At 40.8% G+C, this 21,315-nt stretch overlaps 3 protein-coding genes across 3 annotated transcripts; 2 read left to right on the forward strand and 1 right to left on the reverse strand.

Annotated features, from left to right (window-relative positions):
• The first annotated feature begins 742 nt into the window (after positions 1 to 742).
• On the forward strand, positions 743 to 4,096 carry BCR41DRAFT_358783 (hypothetical protein). Its single transcript, XM_022025110.1, has 3 exons — positions 743 to 2,063; positions 2,376 to 2,631; positions 2,723 to 4,096. The coding sequence occupies exons 1-3, from the start codon at positions 811 to 813 to the stop codon at positions 4,001 to 4,003; spliced, it is 2,790 nt and encodes a 929-aa protein (XP_021878668.1). The 5' UTR covers positions 743 to 810; the 3' UTR covers positions 4,004 to 4,096.
• A 7,248-nt stretch (positions 4,097 to 11,344) lies between these two features.
• Positions 11,345 to 15,126, forward strand: BCR41DRAFT_358784 (hypothetical protein). The gene is made up of 2 exons (XM_022025111.1): positions 11,345 to 11,988; positions 12,201 to 15,126. The coding sequence occupies exons 1-2, from the start codon at positions 11,649 to 11,651 to the stop codon at positions 14,726 to 14,728; spliced, it is 2,868 nt and encodes a 955-aa protein (XP_021878669.1). The 5' UTR covers positions 11,345 to 11,648; the 3' UTR covers positions 14,729 to 15,126.
• Positions 15,127 to 16,991: 1,865 nt separating this feature from the next.
• Positions 16,992 to 21,265, reverse strand: BCR41DRAFT_372954 (hypothetical protein; the record flags this gene model as incomplete). The annotated part of the gene is made up of 9 exons (XM_022026729.1): positions 16,992 to 17,162; positions 17,254 to 17,676; positions 17,777 to 18,019; positions 18,131 to 18,700; positions 18,806 to 19,057; positions 19,201 to 19,343; positions 19,455 to 19,794; positions 19,904 to 20,304; positions 21,187 to 21,265. 9 exons carry the CDS (start codon positions 21,263 to 21,265, stop codon positions 16,992 to 16,994), a joined length of 2,622 nt encoding a protein of 873 aa, XP_021878670.1.
• Between the last annotated feature and the right edge of the window lie 50 nt (positions 21,266 to 21,315).

Below are 21,315 nucleotides of genomic sequence, written 5' to 3' on the forward strand. Positions count from 1 at the left end.
TGACATGATGTTAATTCCCCAACCAATCTCGAATAGAATTTCTTTCCCATCACAAAGATCACAGATCTAGAAGCAAGCAGACTTTTACTTGATAGAGACCTTTGAAACTTTTCAAAGTGCTTTAGTCTGTTGTTTGGATTATAAACCTATTAATGGAAAAAGAAAAGAAAAAGAAGACAATGGTGTAAGGAGTTTAAATGTAAAGGTTATTAAATAAAACATAAAAAAAAAATCAGGGCTGACTACAGTGAATGATCATCCCTTTTAATTCCCTTTAATTCGTTTGCGGGGATAGGATAAAATATCTGATAATTATTATTATAATAATTTACATGTCGTCTCTGGCACAAAGGAACAGATAGTTCTTTAAAAAAGTGTCAACAAACAAATCCAAGTTCCTTCTTTCTTGGCCTTCTTGACCCATTTTGCTCTCTCTCTCTCTCTCTCTCTCTCTCTCTCTCTCTCTCTCTCCTTCTCTCTCTCTTTATTTTGATACACACATCAAAGCTCTTGTCTTTTTATTTATTTATTTTATTTTTTGAACTTGACACGCTCTCTCCTGCTCTTTCCTCTCCATTCTCATTCTCATTCTCATTCTCCCATTCTCCCATTCTCATTCCTCCGCTCTTTACATCCATAAACCCATACGCGTACTCTCTTCATTCTTCTATTCACCCTCCTTCTTACTGTGCTCACTCTATTCCGCACTCTTCATTCTCTACTTTCTTTTTTTTTTTTTTTTTTCTTGCCCTTTCTCACCAACATCTGCTTGCTTACAACTTGCATGCATCACAATAAAACATTCGCTTCATGAACTCATTCAAGTCCTCTATCAAAAATGCCTTCAAAAAGAAGGAAAAGTCTTTGAAAAACAGCAACATCAGTAATGGTAATGACAATCCATCCAATGCAGAGTCATTAGCATCATCTTTTGTTGTTAAATCCAACGGTAGTACCACAACACACTCGATAGGTCATCAATCTGATGCTAGTTCCGTCAGGTCAAACACAATTGTTCGTTATGAAGGTTCTCCTTCGGCCCCTTTACCTTCCACACCTCACCCAGACAACAGCAACAGCTCCATATCAATCGTAGATCTTGCAGGATATGCACAGCCACAATCAACGGTCGCTGATCCCAATGGTTACAACACTGTTCCATCTTCAAAGGGAATTCATAGAGTACCCTATCCAGCTCCTTCTAATCCACAGTTAGTAGGGAATACACCCTTGGTCAGGACACAGAATGGACCAATAGGATCTTCAACTCTTGACGCTCGTTCATCAGAGACCGAACCTCGTGGACCGCAGGCAATTCAGGAACATCAACTCCACCCCCGACAGCAGCCAAGTGCACCAGTACCAGGGCCAGATATGAATATTCAGATGGTTGCGACAAGTGGGGGCAATCATTCCATGATGGAAGGTGCAACAGTTGATGATGATACAGATGATTTGACAACGTTGCATCGATCAGGAACGTTACCACCGTCATATAACAGTCTCAATATTCCACTCCCACCTTCTGCGCGGAATAATACAATCTATGAAGCCTCAGCACCGTCGCCAGATCTGGCCAATATTTCAACATCACCGAATACTGCTATGATGTCCTTTGATAACAATTCTGCTGCTGGTGTTGGTATTTCCACGCCAGCCCATTCTCCAATGTCCTATGTGGCCCCGCCAAATGCTCCCTTATTGCCCAATCAGACTGATTCTATTGGGATGTATCATAGTGCTACAATGCCATCTCCAGTACCAACAATTTCATCGGCATCACCTTCGAATCAAAGTTTCCATCGTCTTCAGCACCCATATGCGATATCGAGTGCATCAGGCCCATGGAGTACAGCTAGTACAACTTCGCTTCCACAACATCAGCCATATTCACCTGCAACTTCTATCGCTGGCGCACAGAATTATGGGCATCGGCCATATGTTATTCCAGGAAGTGAAAATCAAACGTATCCAATTATCATGGCCATTGATTGGGGTACAACATATTCCTCCATGGCATATGCGTTCCAACAGGATGGTGAAGTGCATGAAGTGTCTGCATGGTAAGTACAAATGAATAAACACACACTTTCTGCCTTAGAGTTATCTTTAATTTAATATGAATTGGGTTTGGTTCCTGTGAAAAGGGACATGATAGTCATCACTTTTCCTGTCCTGTTACTGAGTGTAAAAACCATAGGCAAAGGAAAAAAGAGAGGAAAGCTCATGTGCTGAACTTTATGCAGATCGGACAAGAAAAAAATCGTCGACTTTTATGCTCACATCTCACATCTCACATCTTTCATTTTCGTTGGTTGAAACTCTGATAAAATAAACCTTCCAAAAAAAAAAAAAAAAAAAAAAATGGAATTTAGGCCTAAGCAAACGCACAACTATCCCAAAGTACCAACATGCAATTTGTATGGACCAGGCTCAAAAGAGATTATCGAGTGGGGTTATCCAGCCAAACATGCAATCACAAAACCGCCGTTCAAGAACCACGTGCTGTTATCGAAATACAAGTTGCATCTCGATGAATCTGCAGGACCGCATCCACCCTTACCAAATGGATTGACAGTTGTAGACGCAATCGCGGATTATCTCCGACTCTTCCATGCACATGTTATTCAGGTATGAAACCTTAAAAGAAAATAATATTATGGTTTTTGAGTACAAGTCAATCTTAACATGCTTTTTTTCTTCCGTTCTTTCCTCCGCATAGACGGTTCTTAAAGGATTTGGATCATCATTTGATCAGCAGCATATTCAGTACTGTCTTTCGGTTCCAGCCATGTGGACCGACAATGCCAAGGCGATGATGCGACAAGCGGCCCTTCAGGCAGGGATGATCTCACCTTTAGACCCACCTCATCGACTTCTCTTAATTTCAGAGCCTGAGGCTGCGGCCTTGTACTGTGAAAAGAAGTGCGACCAATTTTCTATTGGACATGGTCAACGTTTCATGATCTGTGATGCAGGCGGTGGCACTGTGGATTTGATTGTCTTTGAAGTTGCTGTAGGACCTCAGGGGAGGACATTACGAGAAGTGACCCGTGGTAGCGGACATAGCTGTGGATCCATCTTCCTGGATGAGCGTATGGAAGCTCTGTTGAGACGACGATTCGCAAAATGGCAAGAGAAAGGATTGACAGCAGGAAATTGGGTTCAGTTGATGGAAACCTTTATTCATAATGTGAAGCCATTGTTCGATGGTATTGAAGATCAATATATTACAATGCCAGCTGTGCCTGGAAGAGCAGAGCTGACGGATTATGACATTGGATTAGAAGACGGGGTGTTAACAATCAGTGCCGAAGAAATGAGGCGCGAAGTTTTTGATCCTGTAGTGAATGATGTTCTACGATTGATTCAACACCAGTTACAACAGACACAGTATCAATGTAATGCCATTTTCCTTGTCGGAGGGTTTGGATGTTCGAGCTATTTACATTCTAGAGTCCAGGCCGAGTTTGGATCTAGAGTGCCGATGATTGGAGTGCCTCCGAGGGCGGAGCTAGCTGTGGTCCGTGGAGCAGCCTATGCAGGGCTGATGCCTCGGACGATTACTCAACGTGTGGCGCGTCGTTGGTACGGAGTGGATTCATTGATGGCTTTTGAAGAAGGTGTGGACGCTGCACACAAGAAGGTTCGAGACCGAGAGGGTATGATTCGAGCTCGGGATCGATTCTCGGTCTATGTCTCACCAGGACAACCTATTGGTGTAGATGAATGTATCACGAAACGCTACATTACATATCAATACCCAAAACCTGTCAATTCGCCCCTGTTTGCATGTTCATCCATGAATTTGCCTCGGTATGTGGATTCACCATTGGTGGAGAAGATCGGGGATTTCTTGATTCCACTACCGTTTGTACCAGGCGCCCAACCGGGTCATAAAATGGTCTTTGAGCTAAGAATGTATTTCGGAGCTACAGAGATTAGGGCTGAAGCCGAAGTGAATGGCATGGTAGTTAGTACGCGGTGTCAATTTTCAGGATAAAAAAAAAAAAGGGAGGAAGGGTTAAAAAGAAGGAAAGAAGGAAAAAAAATGCACAACTTGTTTATCCGTCCTGGGATGGCTACTAGAAACGACACACCGATATACCCATTATATATAATCATCTCTTAACATTCCCTCCTCTTCCTCAGCTACATATTGTAAAGTAGAGGTTAATAATAAAAAAAGATACGATGGTACGATAGAATGATATTAAAGCTCTAATTACAAGTGGTGTAGAACAAGATGTTTAAACACTCACCCATGGAAGTATAAATGATGATCTTTTTTTTTTCTCTGCTTCCTTTTTTTGGGGGGGAGTTTCATTGGCACAAAAATAGTTCTGTTTCAAATTTGCCCACTTAAAGGATTTGCGAACTATGATTAATTTAAAAAAAGGAGAAAAATGGTCAGTGCGGATTTGACTTTCTGTTTGACCTGTGAATCTCTTATTCAGCCCCGAATCCTCGGTGAAAGGGGGGGCTGGATAAATAAACAACAGCAACAAAAAAAAAAAAAAAAAAAACATTGTGTAGATGTACATGAACAAGTTCTATAACTTACATTCTGATCTATCTTCGTGTCGATAGAGTCTCCATGTTGGGTTAAGGGAAGAAAGAAATTTAGTGCACGAAAAAAAATAAAATATTAAAAAAGGACAAATGAAGGGAATGTCTGTGCGTGCATGAATGGGGGTTGCACTTTTGCAACCACATTATTTACATGCTGTCGTCATGTATGGTATAGATGTGTGTGTATATGGAGGCAGGAAATTCTCGCTTCGAAAAAAAAAAAAAAAAAAAAAAAAAAAAAACCTCCCCAATGGGATGATTTTTGTGTAAATACCATACCATTCTTGCTACTTGCAATGTTTACTCGCTTTCTACTGAACGATTTCTTATAATTGAACGTATTTGATCATCTTACATGTAGTCAGTTACAGGAAAAAAAAAGAAAAAGAAAAAGAAAAAAGAAATGCTGGTAGTTATTTCTACTTTGAGGTATTCAGAACAAGTTGATATACAATAGACCCAGTAAGCTTAAAGCATCAATCGAAATATCATTTCTACCATTTAATAGGGAAAAAAAAAAAAAAAAAGCGTAAAGCGTAAAGAGTAAAGAGTAAAGGTAAAGACTATTCAACTGCTTTTTTACACACAAGCAATGATATTGACACATACTGGAATGTCTATTAAATACACAGATTGTTTGGACTTAATATGCATCGCGTATAATTAGGCATGTTCCTACATTTGGTAGGGTTTGATGAAAATGCAAACAAACAGCCATGGGCTGCAAGCCACATGTCTCTTACTCATGCTGACCTTCACAACTTATGAATAAAAATAATGTCTCCTACAAATGATACATTAATAGTATATATCTTTATATCCTGCTACGTGGTGGGTAATATCAACACTTTGCTTTATAGATCTTATTCAGAGTATTGTTATTCCCATAATATCATAAATTCCAATATACATTGATAAAGTTTTCTTGTAAGCACTCCGGAATATAATACTAATGATAATAAAAAGGTGCTATCGAACAACTTGTTTGCTAATTAGAAAGATGGCTTTGAGTGCTTAAAAGAGTGAAGATTTCCACCTTTCTATTGTATCTGATCTGACGACCCGAAAGCTTATTGTAGATTACTCCTTTTTCTTGTTCTTCCTGTCCTCGTGGCAAAAGCGTGCTGTGCGAATGTTTATTTTATTTCCTCCGCTCTTTGCTCTCAAGTTCAAAATCTTTTCATGTACGTCCGTTTGTGTTTAGTATAGGTGTGGGCCTTTGGGCAAGGATGTTGTTCCTTTTCCTTTCTTTCCTTAAGTTGATCTTCATCCGTATTTCAGCGATCTCCTATACTTTTCATATCATCGCTAAAATAACAATACTAATAATGAGAGTAGTAAAAAAATAAAAAAATAAAAAAAAAAAAGAAAAGAAAAAGAAAAATGTTACGCTTGCAAATATTCAGATATCGGCAATGACTTAATCAAATCGTTGAAGATCAACCTCGTTTCCTTTTCTTTACAAGAAAAGAGATTTTCAATGGTATGTACTCGATATCGGTACAGGGATTACCAGCATTACTGCCGCTCCCTTCCCTCGCCTTGCATTCCAACAGCCTTCTTCCAATTTACGAATCTCTAGATTTGCAAGAAAGGATTCAATGCCATTATGGATCAAGGAAAGCTGATATTAAAAGGAGGTTGCTATGATCTTTGAATGACAGCTTGGCGTAATATATGGTCATCAGTTAAACTTGACAAGGAGAAAAAAATAAATAGGCAAGGTTCATCAGGACAGTAGAGGGTTGTATTGGGTTGAGGGAGCGCGCGAGAGCGACATTAAATGATCTCGAGCCGTTTTTAACATCAGAAGAGATGTTTCGAATGGTACTTTCCCGCAAATTCCGAAGAGCAGTAACAAAACGGTAAAGAGGATGAGTCCAGCCATTATGCATGAGAATGGGACAAAGGATGGATTGGGCACGAGTATCCCTTTGCGGGATGCTATACGTATCAACAAACTCAAAACCGTATCTATAATGCATGGACTCGTATCGCCTAATGTTTGCCCCCTAGCCCTGCTGACATTTATACTGAGATAAACAAGCAAGGACATCTCAAGGTCAGTGTGAAAAAAAAAAAAAAAAAAAAAAAAAAAAAAGTAAATGCAAACACAAGGAATGATCAGCTGGAGAGCCATCGTTGCATTTTATATGTTTTGGCGGTGTTTTAAGCCTTACTCGTGCTCAGTTGGCGGCCTTCCTTCAAGTTACTTTCACCGCAATGCGTTTATGAAGCACTAAAGAGCGACTTAAGCCTCATTGAGACCATATCTTTTACCACAGAATGGTGGATTATGCAAACATCGGTATTGAGCAGCTTGAGTGACTCTTAAGTGGAGGTCAGATTATTTCATATCAGTTTCCTTTGTATGCCCATGTGTTATCATCCTTCCATACAAAGAAACAAAAAAAAAAAAAGAAAAAAAAATAACGATTGTAGCGAGTATAGAAATCTTTCACATTCATGCTTTATAATGCATGTATGTTTATTACGTTCAAAAGCATAAATATGTTGCCAATCACCAATGTCTTTTGTGTTCAACAAATTATAGGTTAGTCCAAAAGGAGCGCATAGAACAGACAGAGGAGGCTTTTTGAAAGAACCAATAGTTTTCCTGGGATAAATGGATTACAGATCTTAGGACTAGGAAAGACTAAAAGGTTCTCTTTGTTTTTCTAGGGCTATTAAAATTCGCTCCGCAGAAAGCTTCTATCAAATCTGGGGTAAGAGCCTAGATCTAGCAAGTATGGGACGATCAAACCCACGTAAAACTATCGTTATAGTTCCTGCTTAATATTATTAGTCACGGATAGTACCGAATCCACGACACAGTTAGCTCCCACTGTCATCAAAGTCAATAGCTTACGAGATATCTCAAGAAATATCATTTTTTTGCAGTGCAGTGCTAAGCAGTAGCTCATCGGGGGATTTTTTATGTATTTTATCTATCATCAGGATACTACAAGAATCTTGTATAGTGATAGTTAGTTTTGTGGAAAGACCATCTATTTTTTTTTTTTTTTTTGCACAGACAATCAATATTACAGACTTTTTTTTAAGTGCTAGAATGAGTAAAATGCATTTTGCATGACCTTTGAATCATTTTACAAGCTCTGGATAAAGACCCATAGCTATGTGTCTTCATAGTAGCCTATCAAGCGAAAGGTTTATTCTAGTATCCATCTCTTTTGTTTATACGTTTTTCTTGGATGCGTATGTTCCTGTAAGGTTTGTATCCAGAGCTTCAGTGTTTTCGCGAGATTGAAACCAAAATCCATCCCTTATTATGTACAGGCCTCATGAGTTACAAAAAACTTGACTATTGGCCTAAAGAGCACCGTCGATAGTACTGCAGCAAGCACCAGTCATCTACTGCACTTTCCCCCCTATCATTGCTATTACCGCCTATATTCCATACTCATGTTTCGTTCTGTTTTATCCCTTGTTTGCTTCCCTTCTTAATATAATTCCTCAACCGCCCTATTCAGCGCGAAAAAATGTCGATGATGGCTGGAGATGTTTTTTATTGGCCATGCTAAACAAGCTAGGCTGTTTGTGCGAAATCTTAACGAGGGATTGGGGCAAGGAAGTCAGGCTACAAAAAAAGAGAAAGCCAGCATGTTAGTAGCGAAGCCCCTCGACATATCCTTTATTATGGCGTATCATCCCCCTGCACTCAAACTTTACTTTGCCCTTTTGTTTGGGTAATTGAGGAGACATGTTCCCTTGCCCTGCATGCCCCTTTCTCGCCAATCTTGCTTTTCTTGATGTCGGACGAATGTCCCGCAGAATCTAACTTGTGTGTCCAATCTTTGGACGTCCTGTCGTGTTGATATCCACAAATCGAGGTCGCCCGCATTATGTGATGCATTGTGAGGAGCAAAAAAATAAAAAAATATAATAAAACAATGAGCAAGAGAGTGGGAGCAATCAAGAAGAAAGAAGAGAGGATACAAGAAACTTTGGAGAAAAATCGGCTACTGCATTTCGTCTTTTTCTTTTTTGAGCATCTGTTGTTCTATTTCCATGTAATTGCATTTATATAATGCAAAGGATTGCTGTGCCAAGAATGAATGATGAATATAGAGCACTATTTTTTATAATCAACTCAACTTGGTCTTATCCTCTTTTTATTTTTTATTTTTTATTTTTTATTTTTTATTTTTTTACCTTCATTCTCTTTCTGTGCCTCATAATTATTCTGCTTCCTCCCCTGCACCCAATCCATTTTGTCAACTTACTCTACTACACTTTTTTTCTTGTATATCTGCTCGCTCTCAATTTCCTCTCGGCTCCACTTTTACACTACACGTTATTGTGTGCATGTAGGTGCATCTCTCAATACACATGCTCTCATCATACTTTGAAGGCCAACAATTGACTCGAGACCCTTGCCCATAATTGTTGCCAAATAAGTCCTCTCCCCAAATCTTCTAAATCTTGCCTCATAAACTCTTCGTCATCCGAATCTTTGTATTACCTCTCTCCTCCTTTTCGTCTTTTTTCGCGCGCACCCCCTTACTCTCTTCCATTATTTTACCTCTTACATCCGAACGCACAACTCAAGAAAAAATAGTTTACTCAGCTCTTCCAACTAACATCCCGGATTCGGACTCGGACTCTAAACAAACACTAGACTTCCATGTACGCCATCATATAACAGAACCCACTAGCCGACTTGATCATACGGGAGGAGGACGTTTCTCTTTGAAATGCACATGACACTCCCCACTTTTAATACACATCATTGTTTTTACCCAATTGCCACAATTTGTCCCACCATGTAACATCCGTACATCTCATGCGCCTACATTTTTAAAATTTCCCGCGCCCCAAAAAGATGGAAACGCAATGCCGTTTTGGTGTATAAATGTGTGTGCGTTTATTTTCTTTCTTTTTTTTTTTATGAAATCAATGCCGCTTATGTGTTTGTGTTTGTAATCTGGCTTACAAAACGAATGTTGTGTCTCTTTCGCCTTTGCTTGAACCCTTATCCTTTATTTTCTCATCCTTTTACTTATGCTTCATTCGTTGCCCTCCTAAATATTCTCTAGGTTTTTTTTTTTTTTTTTAAAAAAAATATTTATTTCACCTGCTATTTTGTCAATAACCATCTTTCGTCGCTATTCCTCGTTTGTTTCTTGAGAATTCTTCCTCATTTCTTCACGTAAGAAGTGGTATATTATTGTGGGCCATTTTCTGTCTCTATTTTCAAACGTTTTGGTTTCTTGTGTCAATACTCACATCTGATCACACTAAGTCCACGCGATCTGGAATCTTTATTCCAGTGGTTTATAGTCAATGCTCTAAGTCAATTTAAGCGGTGCTAATATCTAATATTTGCAATTTGAGGAAGCGTGAGTGTTCTACCTCGTTTGGTGGCTGGTGGATCGGTTGAAGTGACTTCAGTACCGCAGCTCATAATCCTTTATACTCTTGAATTTGTATGTGTGTGTACTTGGTCGAATTGAGTTGTTGAGCATTAAAGCGCGTTTTGAATTTATGGATAGCAAGCTCTGTGCTCTATCCTTTCCTTTTTCAAGCAGCTCTTTTTTTTTTTTTTTTTTTTTTTTTGAACTAGACGGGGAGATGGAGGTAATTCATAGTTAGGTCGTTGCACAGATCTCCATTCCGTGTGCCCTGTTCCTGAATGTTCTATGAATCCTCATTAAAAGGCACACTAGCAGATGTATTTTTTGTTTATTTTTTTTTCAATCCATTGAAGACTCACCCTTTTGACCGTTGGCATCAATGCAGACAGGGGGGCTCCGTGGTTTCCCAAACCACTAGAACATCCTTGATGGTTCTCCCCTCATCCCTATATATTACATTGCTCTTTTCTACTATATCCCCTATCACCTGGAGCACATTGTTTAACATACAATCAGCAGCTTATTGCTTCGTTTTCAATGCTCTCCACACAACATATAATTGCTTTTTCATTCTTCAATCCAAAACGCATCATGATATGTCCCTAAACAAAAAAAAAAAGAGATCTTAAATTCGCAGCAGGAGGATGGGCAGTAGCTTAAATTTTACCTTTGTGTGCATAGTTGAACATGGCCGCAAGGGTTACTCAATTTTAAAGTAGATCTGTTTGTTTTATTTTGGTGTTACTCTACAAGAGAATTATGCACTGAATCTACCATATGATGATTCTAAAGACATGTTTCTGGAGTGGATGTCAATCCAGATCCCCTGAAAGGGAAAGTGGAGAGTCGGGTGGAAGCAGCAAGGACAAAAAAAAAAAAAAAAAAGAACAAATAGATGGAGAGGCAGCATCAACAATTTTAACGGTATTGATAATATATGCCAGCTGGGAGAAGGGGGTATGTTGGAAAAAGGGGCATGATGCTGATCAAACAGAATGAAGGATGGATGGGTGATGATGACATGAGCCATGGGCCAAGGGATCATAAGATCATTAATCATTGGTGCACAAAGATGCCTGTGTTTGATTCTTTTATTTTATTTCCTTCTGCTGTGTGCCCCTGGGACTTTTTCTTGCAATCGTGAAAAACAAACTTGACATGGGTATGGCCTATTATTTAAACTGAGTTTGATCGTTCTTTGGGCAATATGACTCAGCGTGGCAAAACCTTCTCATATGCGCGCCTTGATGAAAATCGTGTATTGTAGTAATACGCTTGTATGGGCCTATAAGATCAGATGGACGCATGGACCATGGCTCTGTCCCTCCCTTCTTGCTGCTTCGTTTTTATTTCTTTGCCTCTATTCATGTACTTGTTCGTTCTTTACTCTCATCTCAGAATATTATACCACTCCCTTGTCTTTCCTTTTCTTTTCTTCTTTCTTTTAATTTTAATTTCACTTCCTCTAACCCCTATTAGTGCCCCCTGTTCATGCACTCTTATTAGACTCTCATATAACATCCAGGCCTAACTCCAACGATAGGAATAGCAGCGCTTCAGGGACAATCTGACAGTCTTAGCTTTACTTCGTGCTTCGTCATCACTGGTTTACTTCCATAGAGCGAGAGTGTACCTTCGACCAGCTTTCTTTTACGTCCTTTTAGTCCTTCCAACATATCGCTCCACAATCCTCACGCAGAAATGCATGACTTCGGATCTGATTCAGGGCCAGGGCCAGGGCCAGCCCCCCCACCATCACTAACCTTACCCTCCCTCCGAGAGCTTGACAAGGCAATACGATCGGAGCAACAGATGATGCCAACAGGTCTAGGGACACAGGTACTAGATCCACGCCCTCCTCATCTTCCATTGCGACTAGGACAGTCCCAGCTTCTGTCGCTTCAACATCAGCCCCACCCTCAGCACAATTATACGCAGTATCCCTCACATCTGCCGCCATCGCCTCATGGGCCAGGCCCTCAACGTTTTTATGCACGCACCCATCACAGTCGTCACTCATCCTCTGCTGGATCTCTTCCAGGTTCGTAATATGGTATCGCTACTTTAGCAGCAAACCATTAATGCTTTTTTTTTGTTTTGTTTTGCTAGCAAGGGATTTCTGTTAAGCCAAGCGCTAGGGACCGAACGCACTTCCATTTTTTAAATTGTGAACGAGGGGCGAAAGAAGGATAAGACCTCCAACTAAATTATGCTATGCGTCTTTGTTTGTTTTCTCAAAATAATTATGAGCAGATTTGTACATGAGCTCGACCTCTGCCCCTTCTACCACAACAACCTCCAGTCTCTCGAGAGCTGATTCGCTCTCAAGCACGGAGTCCCTTCAAGGTGCACGCCATCCTCACCACAGTGGTCTCTCACATCGCCACTACTCCAGTGCTAATGACAACAGAAGCACTACAGCAGGGCCGACAACCAGTAATAGCTTGGGCTACACTCCTGGCAGCGGGAACAGTACTACCAGTAGCAGGCATAGCTTTCACCATCAACAACACCATTATCATTCTGCGGGACTTGCACGAGCTAACCTGACCGCCGCTGCCCATCAACAGCAGCTTCATCGCCAGCCGGCTGACTCTGCGACTCCTTCAACCGACCATGGAGTGGCTGCAGCTACAGCCTCCTCGTCCGAAACAACAGAGCCTAGAAGCGCTCCAAGCAGTAGCGGTAAGGCAGGATCAACCGGCAGCTCTACTGCCACAGAGCAGCAGGGACGAAACACGAGTAAGCGTGCAGCTCAGAACAGAGCAGCTCAACGCGCGTTCAGACAACGTAAAGATCTCTATGTTCGTGAGCTAGAACGCAAGGCCGAGCTGCTGCAGCAAACTGAAGGCAAAATCCTGCAACTAGCTGCAAGGAATCGCGAGCTAGAAGCGGCGCTAGCCATCTCTTCCAATGATGGGCCGTCGTCGTCCCCCAGCTCACAAGAACAATCGCAGACGTCGCCAAACCTATCAAATAGCTCCATGGGGTTGGGTGGGTTGCCCACAAAATGTGCATCCCCAGCTGCAACGACGGAGCACGGGCAGGAAAAAGAGCCCACCAACCATGGTCGGGAAAGGACTCAAGCCGAAAAGCCTCAATTAAGTGCAGAAGATATGAGGCAAGAGGATCGTCTTCCCATACGGCCAGTCATCTCTCGCCATGCTTCTTCAAATCAGCTACACGACGTCTACACCAACCCCTCGCATTTACTAGCGGGCTCGTCTCGAAAGCAATCGCCTTCAATCAGACATCGACAGTCTCTATATCAGCTACCACACCAACGCTCTGAGTTCGAAAATATGTCCGAAGGCCACGGTAGCAACGATGCTAATCAACGTACAATTCGTCGTCAACTATCAGAAAGTTCCTTTATACTGGGACGACGAGAGTCCAACTCTGCAGAGTCTAGTGAAGGATGCAATAGCCCAGAAGGCCGTAGAGAGCCCCGCGATGCGCGAGACGAGCCCATGGAGCTAAACAGTGAGCCATACCACAGCAGTAATACTGCACAGCCCGAATACAGTGGAGGATCCTCAATTCGCCCATATGTTCAACAGTCCTTTTCGGGAGCTTCGCAGCAAGAAGTCGCATTACATGGACGCTCAACTCTGTCTCGGAATGCAACAGCGGCAGCTCAGCAACAGGGAATTAGGTACTCTAATCCGCCGCTCGCGAGGTCATGGTCATATCGGATAGAGGAGAGCGCTGCAAATCCCCGCTCTCCTGTAGCCACATCGGCATCGCAGTCGAGCTCTGGCGTGGTAACAGGAGGAATGGCTTCTTCAAATTCGCTTCCTGAGAGAGCTTATGGTGATCAACAGCATCGCTACTATCACCACCAAGACTACTGGGGCAGTGAAAATGACATGGAGTACATTTCAGACGAGCAATATGACCCTTATCATGGTTATAACCATCAAAATGTGATCAAAAAGCAACCAAGCAACGGATCTATTGGCGCGACCACCAGCGGCGGCGACAACAATCCCGGCCGTCCTTCAGAACCTATGCAGATTGATATATCAAAGCAGCCAAATAAAGGTGGTGGTGCTCACATCAATGAGCCCTCAGTTTCACCTCACAATGGCAGTCCAGAACACATGAAGATTGAGATTCGAAAACAGGCAAGTTGGGACTCGTTTTCGACACCTAATTCTATAAATTTGACTCCAATATCCGTGGTACTGGCAGTACCTCGAGATACAAGTGGTGGCATGGACATACAAGAGCCACTTCACCGACCTCACCAGCAGCAGCAATCACGGCATTTACAACATCGAGCCAGCACTGGAAGTGTCTCTGTCCGAGATATAAGTCAACACTACTCTAGTAGTAATGGAGCAACTATGCACCCATCTCGTATATTGATGGTAGATGACCCTGTAACGGAACCATCGGATGGCGGGGATAAAAACGGGGTGCCGACGACGCCACCACATATGACACGACACCAACAACAGTATTTCTATTCCTTGGAGCAGCAGCGCCAAGGACTTCAGCAGCAGCGACGGTCTCATCCGCAGAGCCCTGCACGAGAACACCCTAGTGTTTATACAGACTCACCAAATATGCCATTTTATACACATCAACAACAATATCAGCTACAATCACAAAAGCATCAGCAAGGCCATGCACATGGCCACATGAATGGTTATAACCCTTTAAAGCGGCAAATAGGCGGGAAATTTGAGGGGCGCGAAGGTGCTGGTTCAGACATGGAAGCGATTTATCAGCATTCGAGACAGAGTAGCAATGAGACATCTATGAGGTCTTCATGAATCGGGGAAGCTCGCCCTTGAGTACCCAAAGGCGTTGAAAAGCAAGCCATCTTTCACTTTCCAGGCCAGGATTTGCCCGTTAATGATGGATGAGGGTTCGGTTAGAATAAGAAATGGTGATTCGTATGACCATTTCCCACCTGGGGTTATTTTTTTTTATTATTTTTTTATTATTTTTTTATTTTTTATTTTTAATGACGAGTTTATGATTATGATAGAGGAGAATGACAACCACCTATTTCCGTTATCTTTTTTTGCTTTATTCATGTTTTACGATTATGATTTGTTCGTATTTGCTCTTCGTTCCTAAACTACTGTTTTCTATTTTCTCATTTCTCGAGTCTCTTTTTTTTTGTTTTTGTCTGTATAATAAAAAATCTCACGACCCATGAGACCAACCCGGTTTTAAATACAGTCCCACTTTTCTCGATTGGGATAGCAGCGATCCAGCAATCTTTAATGCATTCCTTTTTATCAGTAAGGGGAACCCATCTGAAACGGCTTTCCTGCTTCTCTATCGTTATTCTGGTTCTGAAGATTTAAATCCAACAAACAGATAAGGACATTAGTTGAGCATGGACCGAAGCTGAACGTTCGTTGATAATGAACTAATGTCCTTATCCATTTGTTGAGTTTAATTATTTGAAGCTAGGTTGGCTATGATGGTCGGGAATAAGTGTAATATTAATAATAATAATGATAAAGAGAAAACTGCATTTGTTATTTTCGACTTCCTTTGTTCCAAGCTCGTCAGGAAGAATAAAAAACCGACAAGCACTGTGTGGCGCCTTGAACCTTGGAGTTTAAAAAAAAAAAAAAAAAAAAAAAAAAAAAAAAAAAGGCGGAGATGTCGGCTAATAAGCGACTTTTGTCCTCAAGGAGGCTTTTGGTGATAATGAAGGAAGGCTCTTTCGATAATAAAAGTGATGTCTGAGCTAGGTCATGGCCGCTACAGGTTTTTCCCAAGCTTTTGTTACGCCATATTTTTTTATTTTTTTATTTTTTCTCCTTTAGCCCCAAACATCAACAAATTGGCCTTTGTTATCAGATCATAAAGCGGCTGTTTCTTGACATAAATCTATATTTACTCGTCTTTGCAAAGCCTTGAACGCCTTTTCTTTTTCCTGTGTGCTGATTAAGGAGGGGCCCTCATGACTTATTTTGGGATGATCTGGTTACTGCTATCTAAAAATTATAAAGTGGGTTACTATAAATGAAAATTTAGAGTAAAACAGACGAAAAAAAAAAAAAAAAAAAAAAGGGTAGATGTTGTATAATCGATTGGATGTAAATATGCACAATATACACCGAGACTTATTGAGTAGCGCCCAGGTTGTCACCATCATCATTTTAAGAACAAGTTCTTGTACGCATTAAAGGATTTAGTGAAGCCCTTATAATAGTATTGATGGTAATAACAATGATAGTAAGCTTTATTATTTAGAACATGAGTTGGCCACTTTATTTGAGCACGGGCCACGCTCGGTCGCGTTGACTACGATAAATCTGACGTCAAAAAAAAAAAAAAAAAGAAAAAAGAAAAAATCAATGCTCACTTATTTATACCTATTGGATCGTCCATCACACTTTCTCCTCTTGTTCTTATTATTTCCAGAAAATGCTCAATAACCACATTTATACACGAAAAGAAATAGGAAGAGAAATGTTTTTTTTTTGGTTGGAACTCGTCACTGCTTGCCACGTCAATCTCCATCTCGAACCAGGAAATAAGAACGTTCAGTTGTCTGGCTACAAAAGCACAAAACCATACTGAGAGTCAATAGATGTCAATCCTATCCCCAACTTACTGCCCCCTTGCCAAGAGAGAAAGCTTGGTTGACAATACAATATCATGATAAGTTCGCTCTTACTACATTTGCCGCTCGTGAACACGAGCGTACGACATGTGAATTGCACGCTAAGCTGAAAAGCCAACGGACTGTGTTTAGCTCAGGTGTAGATTTAAGTATGTCTGACTAATCCTTGGTTTTCCATTTTAGCTCCTGAGTCTCGTTTGGGTATTGTACTCAATTGTATATTCAACATTACAACTTTGAAGATGATCGATTCTTCGCCTCGTCCTTCTTCATCCATCTCTCAATATTTCGAGTTCGATTAAGCACTTCGACTTTATTTTAATGACTTATTTTTCTGGAGAAAAATAAAGTAACAAAAAAAAAAAAAAAAAAAAAAAAAAAAAATTAGAGAGTATTCAAGATAATGATGGTGATTAATGAAAATGAAAAATATCTATTCGAGTTTTTTAAAATTCCCAGTTGCCATCAACGGTCATGGCCCATTTGAACTTTTCGCGAAGCGTTTTCGTGAAAATTTTCTCAAGAGGGACATCATATTTTTGACACCATGCTGCAGAAATACGAGGATCAATGTAGTTGATCTTTGAAGTACTCAATGCAGTCTGTTTGTTTTCCTCCTGTAAATGTCAGGAAAAATGAGAGATGGTATAAGCTTTTGTTAGTCCAGTCATTTTACTCAAGATGAGCGAGAGATCTAACAGATCTTACAGCAATGCAAAAACCTACTTTATCGACCATGGTAGTTCGGGTGGCAGCAATACGGTCATCCAGTTTCAACATTTGTGCATCACACTTCTCAACGGTCGCACCCTTGGATCCTGGTACAACACCTGTCTTGCGTTCCTTTGCAAGCTCTTTCTCGCGCGCATCTACTTCTTTGAGCATCTCCTTCAGTTCTTTCGCAGATAAGGGCTTTTCCTTATTCTCTTTCCTTTTCTCATTCTCCTTATCGAACTTAAGCTTGATCTTCTCCCGCTCCTTCTCCATCAACTGTGCTTCATACTCAATAATCCAGTCCTCCTCGAGATCCGACTCTGGTTCCAGAAGTTCTGGCCGTTTCTTCTTTAACTTGGGCTCCAGTGTCAAAATTGTACGTTTTAGCTTCATCTTTTGATACTTGAGTGCGCGGATCTATAAAGTGAAGAAAAATAACAATAATAATATAAAAGGCATCAGAAACAATGTTTTCATAATATAGCGTCAAAAGCCACATGAATAAAAAAAGCATTACTTTGTCAACGATCTTATCCATTTGGAGAGCATGCCCCTTGCTGACAGCACGTTGATGGTTACAAAGAACAGCAACCTCACGATTGGCACGATTATAGGCAAGTAACTTTTCAGCCACAGTGCCGTTAGCAGGGGTCAGTTTTTTCAGCTGGTCTTGGAATGTGAATGAGGCATTATAAGTACGGAACACCTTGGCTGTCAAACCCTTCATAAGACTCTGAAGATGCTTATTCAGCTCTGAAGTCTACAAGAAGTGTCAAAATTCAGAATGAATAGTACAGATGCGCGTTAATAGCCGCAACTCTTTAAACATTATACTAGATCCAGAGTAGGCTGTGATTCATAGTATTTATACCTTGAGACGATCGAAAAGCTCATCGCCTTCCTGAGCGGGTTCACGCTTAAAGAGACGGATGTTCTTGAAAACTTGTTCATCAACCTCCATTGTCTTTTGGAAACGAATAGAGTCTTTACCCAAAAAGTCGAGGTGCAAGAGGTTGGGCTTCTCCAATGTAACATGCTCATAACGTAAGGAACAGCAGCCGACCGTATCGGCTTCATCTTCTCCTTTCTCATTACCGGCTCTCAGAGCGAGGCGATCAATAAGGTACATGGCCGTGGCACGCTGGCGAATAAACATTTTCTTGTCCTTAAGATCCGTCATATATGCCTTTCGAATGTCGGCAACACATTTCTTCAGCTCGCGTGCAGTCTCAAACTTCTTAAAGTCCGATTGACCTTTGAGAGAACTTCCTGCAGCCAGGAAGACATACTTGGTCGAATCATTGACATTCTCCTTCCATGTGGCCAACCATGTCTTGGTGTCATCGTGAACAATCTTGCCCCACTTATGTCCCTCAGGTGCCTTAGGAATAGGTGCATCTTTACTTAGATTGAGGGTGACTTGTTCTGGCATGACACGTAGCTAAGTAGTACATAGTTTATCAAGAATTCCAATCGATCAACCAACCTTCCATTAAAAATGGGGCAGCGTCATCAAAATGTTGGATTACGATGCCCGTTTAGTTACCTTCAAGCATCCTGTCTTGGGATGCTTTCCACGTCCTCTGAACAGACCTGGAGGTTCGATGCGGAAGTTTCCAACCTTTTCCTTTCGACCATCCAAGTAACAAACACCATAGTGTTCCTCCAAAGCCTGTTTTTCGGCCTTCTGAGCATTTTTTTCCTCTTTTGTCATGTTCTTTTTCTTTTCTTTCTCGTTCTGGAAATGTTCATACAAAGGCGTGAAATCACATTTGCCAAAGCTAGTAATCTCAGGAACCTGAACCACACACGAAAATAATTTAAAATATGAGCTTGAGATTTAAACTCTTGGATGTGATAAATTGACACCTCCTTCATTTAGCAATGGCAAAAAAAAAAAAAAAAAAAAAAAAAGAGAGAGACAGATGATAATTTTCTTACCGTCTTATGCTTTTTGGCAAGCTTGGAGAAATCTTTGAAAAAGTTTTGCTGGAAGACTGGGTTTTCTGCGTGTTCAGTATACAGGAGCGCACCAAAGAATGATGCCACTTCCTCTACTTCGGGAGCTAGAGTAACTGGTTTGCCTAACAAACCAGTGCGATATCAGAAGAACGAATGAGTATTGCAGTCTTACACACCAATCCATTCACCTTGTACAACTAAAATATTTTGATAGGATTGTGTAGATGTCATACCATCATACTTCATCTTGACACCATGAGGAACATATGGAGGAGGGAAATAGACGCCATTATGTACGAGGGTCTTCCATTTTACAGAGTCATCCTCGTTCTCTCTTTCTTGCAGCCACCAAGCATGTTCCTCCTCCTCGTCCGCTTCTTCCTCTTCCTTCTTAATCCTCTTCGCATTAGACTTAGAGTCAGGCTCGTCTTTAATACGCTTTTTGCTCGATGTTTGCTTTGAGTCGATGGCACTCTTAGACTTGCCCAACGTGGGCTCCTCAGGTTCCTCTTTTACTTTGATAGATTTTGAAGGCTTGGCTTTAGTCTTGCTAGATGTTGATGACTTTTTGGACTATGCCAGGCGACGCAGTTATAGGAAATATATGAGATTAGATATCATTACTTAATGAAATCAAAAGCTACCATATGATGATAGCAATATAATACATAGCAATGCTTACCAATGGCACATCCGAATCAGAGGAGGATTCCTCCTTATATTTTGGCTCTTTCTTTACTCTAGCAGTGCCGTTGCTGCTACCATTGGTGCTTGCTTTTGCTACAGGCTTTTTCTTAGCTGCTAGTGGCGTATCCGAATCTGAAGACTCACCAGCGTCTGAAAGAGAAGAACTAGATTTTTTGGAGACAGAAGGTGATCCATACGAGGCATCGTCACTCTCCTCTTTATAAGAGCTCCTTTTAATATCAGGACGAGTTCGCTTGGAAAGCGGCGCTGCTGAATCGCTACTCTGATAATCCCCGTCATCATCGTCGTCATCAATAACTTTTTTCCTGACAGGGGGTCTCTTGCGTTTACCGAGGGGAGTGTCGGAATCACTGCCACTGTCGATATTGTCGTCATCTATTGTTCATTTCAGATTTTTTTTTTTTTTTTTTTTGATGTTGACATGTGAGTTTAATGGATTTCAAAAAGTGGGATTAAGCACGATCTCATGAGGGTATGGACCTAAATCAGATGATCATGCATGCAATATGTCGAGCCCTTGATCTCTTTTGATCGATCGATCATTTTCAGATTGCGGAAGCAATAGTTTCCAACAGATAAATTGCCTTCATTTTTTTATTTCGCCAATAACTGATGATTGTTATTGAAGACAAAAGAATTGTTTCACGAAGGGCTAATCGAAAGGTGTTGCAATGACAATGGCAGAATTGGAAAGATCGCATGTGTACTGTCCGAAAAAAAAAAAAAAAAAAAAAAAATGGTGGCACCAGATCTCACTCCCTTGATGCATACACTATACCACACACTGTCATACCATAATACTTTAATAAAGGGACTTTTCCATTATGTCAACCTGACTGCAATCATACCAATGAAAGAAAAAAGTACGATTGATCATGTCTGTGGACCACCCTGTGGTGGTTGGAGGTAGCAGTTTTTTGTCTTACAATCACCATTTCCATTCCTCTCCCTTTTTTTCATGCTCTGCCATATCCCTTTTCATCTAATCTCCGCCCTACTTCACTTGCACTTGTACATATTAACTATGAGGTGATATGAACACTCATATCTTCAGCAGTATTGCGGATCCGCAAGAAAAGAGGCAGAAAAAAAGAAAGAAAAAAACGCGTTCCGACTTCCGCGCTTTTTTTAATACAGTTACAACTTTTTTTGTGCTTTTGTAGATCAAATAGAAGTCTTCTTTTGTCTCCTCCCTCTCCCAGCTTCATATTTTAAATTCAGTATTTAAATGTATTAATTTCATCAAAGAAAACATACCTGTCGAATGATGATTATTATTGTTATTGATTATTTGCTTCTTTCTCTCTGCCAAAGGCATATCTTCTGAATCCGACATTATTTATATATATTTTTTTCTTCTTGCTTATTATTTTTTCCAGTGGTTGA

Source organism: Lobosporangium transversale, assembly GCF_002105155.1.
Source record: "Lobosporangium transversale strain NRRL 3116 chromosome Unknown BCR41scaffold_35, whole genome shotgun sequence".
Lineage (NCBI taxonomy): Eukaryota > Fungi > Mortierellomycota > Mortierellomycetes > Mortierellales > Mortierellaceae > Lobosporangium > Lobosporangium transversale.

Coding starts and splice junctions, on each gene's coding strand:
- BCR41DRAFT_358783 (XM_022025110.1), top strand. CDS start 811: ATGAACTCATTCAAGTCCTCTATCAAAAATGCCTTCAAAAAGAAGGAA. Junction 2,064..2,375: donor GTGCATGAAGTGTCTGCATG/GTAAGTACAAAT, acceptor AATGGAATTTAG/GCCTAAGCAAACGCACAACT. Junction 2,632..2,722: donor TCCATGCACATGTTATTCAG/GTATGAAACCTT, acceptor TCCTCCGCATAG/ACGGTTCTTAAAGGATTTGG.
- BCR41DRAFT_358784 (XM_022025111.1), top strand. CDS start 11,649: ATGCATGACTTCGGATCTGATTCAGGGCCAGGGCCAGGGCCAGCCCCC. Junction 11,989..12,200: donor CTCTGCTGGATCTCTTCCAG/GTTCGTAATATG, acceptor AATTATGAGCAG/ATTTGTACATGAGCTCGACC.